Source organism: Eriocheir sinensis, chromosome 56, assembly GCF_024679095.1.
Source record: "Eriocheir sinensis breed Jianghai 21 chromosome 56, ASM2467909v1, whole genome shotgun sequence".
NCBI classification, from domain to species: domain Eukaryota; kingdom Metazoa; phylum Arthropoda; class Malacostraca; order Decapoda; family Varunidae; genus Eriocheir; species Eriocheir sinensis.
In genome coordinates, this window is record NC_066564.1 from 9633515 (window position 1) to 9644636 (window position 11122).

General features: G+C 43.0%; 1 protein-coding gene across 1 annotated transcript; it reads right to left on the reverse strand.

The window, feature by feature from the left end:
* Positions 1 to 8849: 8849 nt before the first annotated feature.
* Positions 8850 to 10323, reverse strand: LOC126984265 (uncharacterized). The gene is made up of 5 exons (XM_050837885.1): positions 10220 to 10323; positions 10054 to 10113; positions 9384 to 9875; positions 9107 to 9297; positions 8850 to 9013 (listed from the first exon to the last, which is right to left on the reverse strand). Exons 2-5 carry the CDS (start codon positions 10111 to 10113, stop codon positions 8905 to 8907), a joined length of 852 nt encoding a protein of 283 aa, XP_050693842.1. The 5' UTR covers positions 10220 to 10323; the 3' UTR covers positions 8850 to 8904.
* Positions 10324 to 11122: the final 799 nt, after the last annotated feature.

Genomic DNA, 11122 nt, shown 5'->3' on the forward strand with positions numbered 1-11122 from the left:
GGGGGGGGCTGATGGGAGGGAAAGACTCATACAGACAGAAGACTGACATTGTTGAAAATAAATGATAATCGTATCCCCCCCCCGCACACACACACACACACACATTAACATGATTGCCTTCCTCACCCTTGACCGTCTTGAGATCACTAGTGAATAAGCCAGTTACATCAGCCCACTCCCTACGAAACTCAACCCTTCTCTCATTCCCCTCGCGTTAGCTGTGTCCCCGGGAGAGCAATGCGCGTGGCCAGTCATCACCACACTCACGCCGGCTCTGGACTTACTGGACCCGTATTCTCAAACCTCTCGGCGCCCAATTACAGATATTTTACAAGGCTTTCGCAGGCGTTTCGGGCATTTTCAGGAGTAGTTTAATCCCTTGACTGCGGATTTCCTACAAGAAGACATCACCAAGCTACAGAAATGGATCAAAAAGTAGCTGTTAAAATTCAATGAAGTAAAATATAAAGTCCTGCACCTTGGGAGGGGATATCCAGCACACCAATACCACATGGGAAACACTCCACTCTCCACCACAGAGGCAGAGAAAGACCTGGGAGTATATGTTTCCAGGCTACTTGTAAAGGCTAAACCCGTGCCAATCGCACTGGACGGATTAATGGCCCTGGTGGTTGTTTAACTCTTCTTCTGTACCACGAATGTGAAAAAATCCTTATGAAAGCCCGATTAATCTCCATTTTGACCTTTGAAAATAGTTAATGTGCGAGGTGGAAGCGTCTGAGAGTACCGGCCCTGATCACTAACTTAAATTTGACTCACTCCTATTCCTCTTTCACTCCTGGTATTTTAATGGTATGTTTATCGAATCACTTGTGACCAGCACATTCGAGCAATATAAAAGGTTTAGCTAAAAATTAGGAATATGACTGCACCTTATTTTGAACTTACTTTGCCATATTTTCAAACTGTCATCACATACATTAATTTTCCTTCTTAATTTCTTTTCCCGACCTGAACACGGTGCCAAATGCCAATCTTTTTTAGGTGCGTATGAACGCGTGCCAGATCTATCCCGTCCCATCCACCATAAAAGAACACATTACGCGCTTGAGCACTCCCGGGGGCTGCGTCTTGGCTGGGCGCGCGCCGAAGGACGGAGGAGGGGGCGCGGCGGTATTTTAGGGGACATATTGGCCCGCAGAGATGCATGAGGTAATAGCAGTGTTTTTTACCTCCGCCTTTATGTGTTTACCTTTGCGGGAAAGGCATAGGTGAAGGGGCCTGACGCGTATGCTGTTCTATTGTTTCTTCTTCTTCATCTTCTTCATCTTCACCTTCACCACCATCATCATCATCATCATCATCTTCATCATCATCTTCATCTTCATCATCATCTTCATCTTCATCTTCATCATCATCATCATCTTCATCTTCATCTTCATCTTCATCTTCATCTTCTTCATCATCTTCATCATCTTCTTCATCATCTTCATCATCTTCTTCATCTTTATCTTTATCTTTATCTTTATCTTTATCTTTATCTTTATCTTTATCTTTATCTTTATCTTTATCTTTATCTTTATCTTTATCTTCATCTTCATCTTCATCTTCTTCTTCATCTTCTTCTTCATCTTCTTCTTCTTCTTCTTCTTCTTCTTCTTCTTCTTTTTTCCATTCCCATCAGCCTTATCACACGAGATGTCTGCTCCTTAACCCTAACTTGAACTCGTAAGCATTTAAATAAACCGGAATAAATTTGTATCCTTGACAGTCACTCGCCGGTCAGGATACATTAGTATTACCTGTAACTCATAATCCATTACCGGTGGTCATAGCCACTGGAAATTCATCATGAGGCCAATTTGCATGGCATTTACATTTATGTATCCACGCGTTTACGTCCCGTGATATATTTCAAATGTTCCGCTAGAAATATGATTAACTGCCGCAATTATTCTGGCTGCGATGGACCGGCACAAAATATCTGTCAGTTCGTCGGCAGCTCAACTGTAAACATTCGAAGCAAATTCACAGGTGAATCGACCCTCGCGTACAGGTGAGCGGCTCCCACGCGCGCCTACTCCCCTTGATCACTGGAGCTTGATGGCGCTTATACATATAATTCTATTTCTCATTTCCGGACGTATGAAATCATTACGCTGAATCGTTTCAGGGTCAAATTGTCAGAGGACTGTTTGGCCGATTAATTGGCTGGCATAAAAGGACATCAATAAACCTGTTTCATGGAGGCTTCGTGTCGAGCATCCTAGTAATGGTTTTGGGTCTTTATCTGGCCCTGATTGGTGCACGATCGCTGCCTTGCTGTGTTGTTTTCTTCCTTGTTCTGTTGTTGCCTTCCTTGCTTAGTTTTTGCTTCCCTTGTTTTGTTTTCCATGTTATGTTGATGTCTTTGTCATGTTGTTGTTTTCTGTGCTTTGTTGGTGTGTTCTTTGTTCTACTGATGCCTTTTCTTGCACTGTTATCTTCCTTGTTATATTGTATTCCGTGTTCAGTTGTCTTCCTTGTTCTGTTGCCACCTTTTTTTTTCTCACGTGTCGTCTTCTTTACCTTAACCATCCAAGCAAGGGTCTGATTGGGTTTAGTGCATGACCTTCAAACTTGCATCGATGAGGTGGTTGCTGGCTTCAAGGCCTAACCTAACGACTTTGCATTATACATTCCAGTATATTCTCTTTCTTGGTCGTGTATGTATTCACCCATCCCACAGGCAAGGCAAAACAAAGCAACACAAAGCATGACAAACACAATGCATTTCCGAAAACTCCACCCACAACACAATACCACAACCTTCCTCCACATCCACCTATCCAATTACATTTATCAAGACAAACAACCTCACAGTCTCCCGCCCGCTACATCCACCCATAACCCACCACACACACAAACACAAACACACCCACCCACACGAACCTCGACTCTCTCTTAAAATCTCATAACAGTATCCGGCTGCACCAAGATCACCCAGGCCCCGTTAATGATCTCGTTTCCATAGTTCAATGGATGTGACCAGCGAGCCTGTAATGGGAGCGATCAGAAAGGGCCGGAGCATCATCACCGTAGCCGAAAGATTGAGTTCGCGCCGCCTGCCCTGAATTTGATCATCACACACAGATTACTAAACGAAAACGACACGCTCCCTGCCGCCCTCACCTGTGTTACCTGCCTGCTCCAAGCTCAGGTGTGCAGGCTGATTAGCTGCCGTTCCTGGGTGTAACGGAGAGCGAAATGGGGATGTGAAGGATATGGGCAACACGAATGAGAAAAGAAGCACAGGGTAAACAAGGGAGAGCAGTGGATTCATGTAAAATAAACGAAAGGAGGAATTGTAAGCAGAGTAAGGAAAAAGGGATAAAAGTTGGAATGGGAAAAATGATACGGGCGAGGGGACTGTGAGGAAGAAAGGTCAAGGACTGAAATGATAAAATGGAAAGGAGAAACAAGGAAAGGGTGATAAAATATGTGTGTGTGTGTGTGTGTGTGTGTGTGTGTGTGTGTGTGTGTGTGTGTGTGTGTGTGTGTGTGTGTGTGTTTTTCACCATGGTCTGATCACGCTCTGAACTCGCGATCCCCAGCCAGTACCATCCCCTAATGAGATCTGAACTCTCGTGACGCATCTTTGGGAATGGTTGGAATCTTCCCCTGACACTAAACCGTGAGACAAACCACACCTGACACCCGGTACTCGTTCACTGCTGGGTGGACAGGGGTCACGGATTAAAGGAGACTGCTCACCCGTCTCCACTCAGCCCGCCAATCGAACCCAGGACCTTTCGGTTGTGAGGCGAGCAAGATAACCATTGCGCTACAGTGAGAGTGTGTGTGTGGGAATAGTAGTCGTAATGTGATAGTTATAGGCAAACAGATAGAAATGATGACAATAATAAAAATAATAATAATAATTATAATAATAATAATAACAGTGAGTGATATCAATGACAAGCCTTCCTCCATTAAAGAAAACCGCATAATAGCATTCCGTTTTTCGTTCCCCCCGAGGAGCATCGTGGGAGGAAACACCTCTTTCGATCCTCTTAGCGCAACAAGGTCCACTCCCTCCCGTGCTGCCCCGATGTCCTTTGTCGACGTTATGAAAATGCAATAGAATGTAATATCCAAACACTGTATTGTTGCCCTTCCCCCTCCTGTCATGATCATTGAATTAAGACTCGCGTGTAAAAATGATTAATTGAATAGGAAAGTGTGTTTAACGGCGGGGCTGTGTTACCGTCTCCTAATTGCTTGTTCCTCTCGCATTGCTGCTTCCTTCCGTAGAGAGAGAGAGAGAGAGAGAGAGAGAGAGAGAGAGAGAGAGAGAGAGAGAGAGAGAGAGAGAGAGAGAGAGAGATTAGCAGCACCATGGCATTACCAGTGATTCACAGATTACACATGAAATATGGAATACTTATATACAAGATGTAGACACGATTCTGCTTCAGCCACGCTCTCTTCCACCATCAAATAATGCTATGGCTTTGCTCTGGGTCCCATGAATTAAATAATGTCTAGTAGGCGAACAGACTAAGGCAAAGCAGATAGAGAAAAGGCAGAGCCGTCCCTCCACTTGCCCGGCATATGACCACAGATGTTGCGCCGACTAAACGAAACTTTCCAACTTTTTTTTCCCTCCACTTGCTCTCCCCTCACCTGAAAGGTAGCAAGTTGAGCTATGATTTGTGTGGCCAGAGTTAAGTGGACGATATCTTTGTACTTGGTTACTACCTTACAAGAGTACTCGATATCACTTTGAAATTAAGTTAACTCATTAGTAATTTTACCTATCTATCTAGCTAACTATCTTATCTATATCTATCTATATATTTATATTTGTGTGCGTGTGATATTTTATTTGCTCTCATTTGTTCGCCAGGAATATCTCAAAAGCTTTTTTTTGGGGGGGGTTATGTGAAACCTTAATAGACTTGATAAAATTACAACTAGCGACCTCTTACCCTTGTTTAAATTTTGATGTCTGTGTCTTATCTAGCCTCTGCCCCTTTACATGTTTCGTCCTATTTGTTTCAACATTTCCCTTTCGTCATATATGCGTCCCCTCACCCCACCCGCGTCCCTCTTTTATATTTCCTCCTATGTACTGTAATATTTCCCTTTCGCCACATATGCGTTTCCTCTCCCATTGGTGCGTGTTCTAAAGTCCCCACCATTGCTCTCCGGCGGGACCACCACCTGCGGCGCCAGGTGAACGAGTGGCCACCGGCTTGATGGGCGCTGATTACGTCATCTGCGGCCGACCTTCCTCCCTTCATACCCTTGCGTCATGTACATAGCCGCCCCTGTGCCTAGAAACTTTCCAAGCCCTTCCATCCTCCGTCCTGTTACCCTTACTCTCCTCTGCACCCTCCAGCCTCATCATGCAATACTCTATCCTATCCCAACAGCATGTCCCCATCGTCTATCCTTCTATCTCCTTTTTTTCATCTCTAATTCCGTGTTGTTTCCTAAACCTAACGTCTTTACTTAACATCTCCCTCCCTTCACTACCACTCCCCATAGCCTTGAACCATTTCCCTCCTCTCTTTCTTATACCTAAATCTCTACTTACTCTTTCTTATCATATGACTATTTACTTTTACAGCTCCAGATCCATCCACTCCCCCCTCGTTCTTTCCTTTCTCTGTTTTCACTACTCGCCCCCCTTCCCTTTAGTCTCATTCCGCACACCCTTTCGCCAGCGCTGCATCCCAGTCACCAGGGTTCTACGCAGTCATACTTTTTCTACCTTTGCTGGCTGCCCTGCCTCGCCTCCCGCTCTGCTCTGCTCCTCTACAGCTATATGAAGTTTGGAATGTTTGTTGTTTCTGTTGTGTTTCTATATTGGTACTGTTCGTGTAGACTGTTCACCGGAAGTATTAAAATTTTAACGTTTTTTCAATATTTTTTCACCTGACTTTTTTCATTAAACTTATGTATCTTTTAGGCGCGTCTAATGTAACTACATCCTCAGAGATGTGAGCAAGTTACTTTGAGTTATATTAATCATCTTGTTTGGGGAGGGTCAGGTTAGTGCATACAGGTGTGTAGAGTGTTATATTAATCATCTTGTTTGGGGAGGGTCAGGTTAGTGCATACAGGTGTGTAGAGTGTTATATTAATCATCTTGTTTGGGGAGGGTCAGGTTAGTGCATACAGGTGTGTAGAGTGTTATATTAATCATCTTGTTTGGGGAGGGTCAGGTTAGTGCATACAGGTGTGTAGAGTGTTATATTAATCATCTTGTTTGGGGAGGGTCAGGTTAGTGCTCACAGGTGTGTAGAGTGTTATATTAATCATCTTGTTTGGGGAGGGTCAGGTTAGTGCTCACAGGTGTGTAGAGTGGAGTACTGGTGCTCCCCTCTATGGCACAGTAGGGGGTACCATTTTCATTGAGTCCGTCCGCCCTTATTCATGTCTCTGTATTTTTCGTTACATTTTCCCCTTGTTTAATATGACTCCCGCACCCCCTTGCCAAAACAGCATACATATTTGATTTTCATCTCATACATTTTGGCGCAATGTTTCTTTTCAATAAGTCAAGGTAGATATATCTTAATAATAATTCAGTTTGTCAAGACGTTTTGGTTTTCTTTCCATGAATAGGATGTCTAGATATAAAAAAAATTGCTGAGAGAGAGAGAGAGAGAGAGAGAGAGAGAGAGAGAGAGAGAGAGAGAGAGAGCGGCAGATGGAAACAAATAAACATACGGACACAGACAGCCAACAAACAAAGAGAAAAGAATCAGGCAAATGAACAAAGTATCAGACAACCATGCAGAGCGAGAAAAGGAGGAAGAGAGACAGAAAACGAGAAAGGAAACTAAACCAAAAAAAAAAATCTTCATGCACATTTTCCAGGGTCGGGTCGGTGAAAGGAAACAAATTTTTATCCGTACCGAGAATCGCATTACGGTCGCAATAAAACTGTGGCCGGCTGGGAGAAATCTAATAAGCCAAAGTTGGGGGTCCAGGGTGGAGGCGGCGGCAGGACGTGGCACGGCTGTCTCGACATTCTCCTACCTCGAGGGAGACACGACGAGAGGCGGAAAGTCTACGAGGAACGGGGGAGACAGGGAGGTAGGGTGGGAGCATGAGAGGGACAGGGAGGTTTGGGTAAAGGTAAGGATGAGAGAGAGGGAAAAAAAAGAGACATTAGAAAGTTTTTAATGGAGGTTAGATATACTTAGCGAGGGGAGGGAAGTTGGTAAATAATCCGTGCCTAGGAGTTACCAGTGTAGGCCGACTAGCCTCTTGTAATCTCCTTATGCCGTTGTGTATCCCTAAATAGAAGAGGGGAGAGAACAGAGCAAATGGATAGCGGGATTTGGGTGATGAGGAGACATAGAAAGAGGGGGAAAGGGGAGAGATAAGAAAGGAATTAAAGGGAGAGGGAAATTTGGGTGGGATAAAGGGAGGGCGAACCGCTTGAAGAGGGAAAGAAAAAACACTAAAGAATTATAATGAATGCTTAATTTCCCCTGTATGCCTACGTGTCTTCTTTTTTACACGTTTTGTACTTGTTGAAAGTTTGATATATTCGTTTTTTCCTGTTGATTTTGTTGTGCGAGTTAGTTTTATTTGATTTAATATACTGATACACCGAGAGAGAGAGAGAGAGAGAGAGAGAGAGAGAGAGAGAGAGAGAGAGAGAGAGAGAGAGAGAGAGAGAGAGAGAGAGAGAGAGAGAGAGAGCAATCTGCAGTTCAGTCATTTATGAACCCAACAGAACCTGCCACTCCTGTCATTATTATCCATGAACTCGTATATTCCTTATCACCTTTTATATATTCTCATTTCCTGTATCCGTAAAGTTTCAAGTGCCTCCCCGGCCCCATCGCTCACCTGTTCTTCGCTGCTCCTTGTAGTTCCTATCTCACATTCCGCTTCAGGTGGTCGCAATGTGTCCATGTATCACCTATTTGCATACAGGACATGAAACTTGTTTGCCTCTTGTCTTTAGTCTTAGTGCTGCCTATCGGTTCACCTGAATATCAAGAGACCGTTTCTGTATGTGAATGTATACATCAATTGGACGGCTGGTCCGAGTTTGCGAGGGTTTCTGTTGCGCGAGTTTCATCTTCCGTGAGAGGGAGAATGCTGGCGAGCGGTGATAATATTGTCCAACTGATCAAACACCCTCGCCTTCATCACCAACTGCACTGCCATTACTACAAGTCATTTCCCAGCAGCTAAAACTACTGGCAAAAATGTCGCACGATGGTTGTACTTGCTAAAAGGGACAGACGGGAAGCCAAAAACAACTCAACCGAGTATAACAATAGCCTCTTTCTTGGAACCACCACAACCTTTATTAAGATATTCTATGGGACCAGGATTTATTAAATTTAAGAAAATCATTGAAAACCTAAGAGTTGCCCACTCTCTAATCAATGTAGACTTCAGAACTTCGCAAGACTTCAGTTTATAAAAATTAATTCGATCCCGTAGTTCTATTTGTAGTCCTTCGCAACATTTAACTAGTACACAAGATGCATTCTTCCGTAATGAATGGCAAAATTACTCACCTTTAGAATGTATAATAAGGTGCCCTATGAGTTTAAAGTCCTTCATAGCATATTTACCCGTCTAAGGCTCGTAATATTGATTTAGCCTTTATTTTGGCAAATGTGAGCTATACTTTAAGATTCTTAAAGTCCTTTTAGTAAAGAAAACTAATCATCTGACTAATATTTTCTTCTAAACTTAATACTTTAAGGACATTTCACTAGTATTTTCCTTCTAAATCCCTTTTAATACTTTAACACGGACATCTTAATAGTATTTTCATTCCAAATCCCTTGCCATTCGCAGACACTAAATGATTCATGGAATTACATATTAGGAAATATATGAAAGGATTCAGAAGAAAAGATACTTAGAAATGATTTTATTACCTTTTAACCTTAATGTACAGGTAACAGTTTCTTTGGTTTAATTGTAACCGTGGACGAATACAGTATTTGCGACTGTGCGGTAGTCCGTAACCGTGGACACCTGCGTGTTGACCACAGTCCGTACAACAGGCGAAGTGATAGTTACTCTGAAAATAGGGAGAATTATTAGTTTAGTCCACTTACTAAATTGGTAAATATGGATGGGCATGTTCTTATAAAGGCAAGCGATCAGTACTTACACTTCCGTGGCAGTGATGGTGAACGGGACGTTGGTGATGGCATAAGACGTGTGGGTGATGGTCACATGAGTAACTGAAGTCCTTATAGTCAGTCTGAAGTCAGACTTTGTTTCGGTGACGGTGACATACTCCGGGCGTTGAACTACAGTCGTAGCGAGAACCACTATGTCATCTACAGGGGTTGTCACGACCTGAAAATAATATTTAAAACAATATCATCCATTGGGGATGTAAATCCTAAGTGATTATTCAAAATACCTATTTGCAATTACTGTACCTGCTGAGTTGGAACTGTGGTCGTTTGCGCGACAAACTGGGTTTGAGTTACACCAACACTGTTCAGAACAAGGTCCGTCAGTGTTATGAAAACGTTGTTAGTAACTGTAAAAGTAAGAGTGGGAGTGGCTTGAGCTTGAACGACTGATGTAGAGAATGGTCCCCTGGCGCCTGGGAAACCTCCAAACTGATCAGGGACGGGGAACTGATCGCCGCCCACTCCAGGCCGAGTAGCTCCGCTGAGTGTGGGGAACGCAGGGACACCTTGCTGCTGACGTCGTTGCTGCTGCTGCTGCTGTTGCTGCTGCTGCTGCTGCGATTGCCCACCAGGACGGAAAGCCCCTGCTTGCCCAGAGCCGCTAACGAATGAACCTGGGACACCCGCACCGGCAGCCCCTTGTTGTGGAGCACCGTTAAACGATGGCGAAGATCCAGTAAACGCGTTAGTCCCAGCTGCATTACCAGTTTGTGAACCAGTCTGACTGTATTGAGCCTGAAATAACAAAATTTCAGGCTGAAATATTGTATTAAAATTTATGGCATAGAATCTATGGCATTACTCTAAAGCCATGTATCAATAAAAAAGAAACTTTAAATAATTATCAGTTACAAAGTATATCTACGCTAAATATAGCCAAGTAAGAATAACATCTTCCACATCAAGCACTCACCGCTCTGTAGCATCCTAGTTGCCAGGAAACCAACACCAAAACAAGCCACACAGAATTCATCTGTAAACGAAATACCACGTATTCAAGAAATCACAAGCTGGCTCCAACAAACAAAGACCATATACTCCACACTGTCAACATCACTAGAATAAAAAATTCATCATACCTTACAGATCAGAACAACGTCTCCTTCCAACGGATGCCACGAGCGAACTGGCCGTATTTGGCTGCTTGCTGCCCACCTGACCTTCCGCACTTCAACCCCTCCTCCTGCCTCCCCCTAGCCTTGAAGGGGGATAATTAAAGATCGGGCAGAAAACCTTTGCGTGTTACACACTGGGGATTTTTATGTTTAGTTGATTCCGATATCATCCAGAAAAAATGGGACTTAAATATATATTCAGGTGTTCAAATAAACGAGTAATGAGTCGGGGCTGTTTGAGGTAATTAATAGTATCTTCCACCTTGCCAAACAAGCTTCGGTCTGAGGATCACAGGTTCAGTAATAGTTTCACGGCCAGGTACAGGACCCAGCGTCGGAGCGCCTATTGATGAGCCCCGGCACCCCAGAACCCTGCATGGTATCAGTCATGTCTATAGTTGTCACTTTATTAAAAGAGTCGCAATAATAAATATGATTTTCGTGCATCTCCTTCGCTTTTCAGTTTTGGAAAATATGTTGTATGATAACAACCTCAGGTAGGTTCGGGTCCGTAGGGCGATATTCTGTTCACAGCCAATTCAGCAGTTCCCCACTCAGCTGCCAATAAAATAGAATATCAGGACACCTGGCATAGAAAGTTGAAAAATAATTGAAAATTGCGTGTACAGCATTGCGAGCAGGCAGAACTGAATATGTCATTAATATAGTAGTAGTAGTAGTAATAAATTATTATTATTATTATTATTATTATTATTATTATTATTATTATTGATGCTACTACTACTACTACTACTACTACTAATAATAATAATAATAATAATAATAATAATAATAATAATAATAATAATGGTATTATTTTGTTGTGAAAGACACTCAGATTCACTAAAGTACACTTTCAAAGCCCAC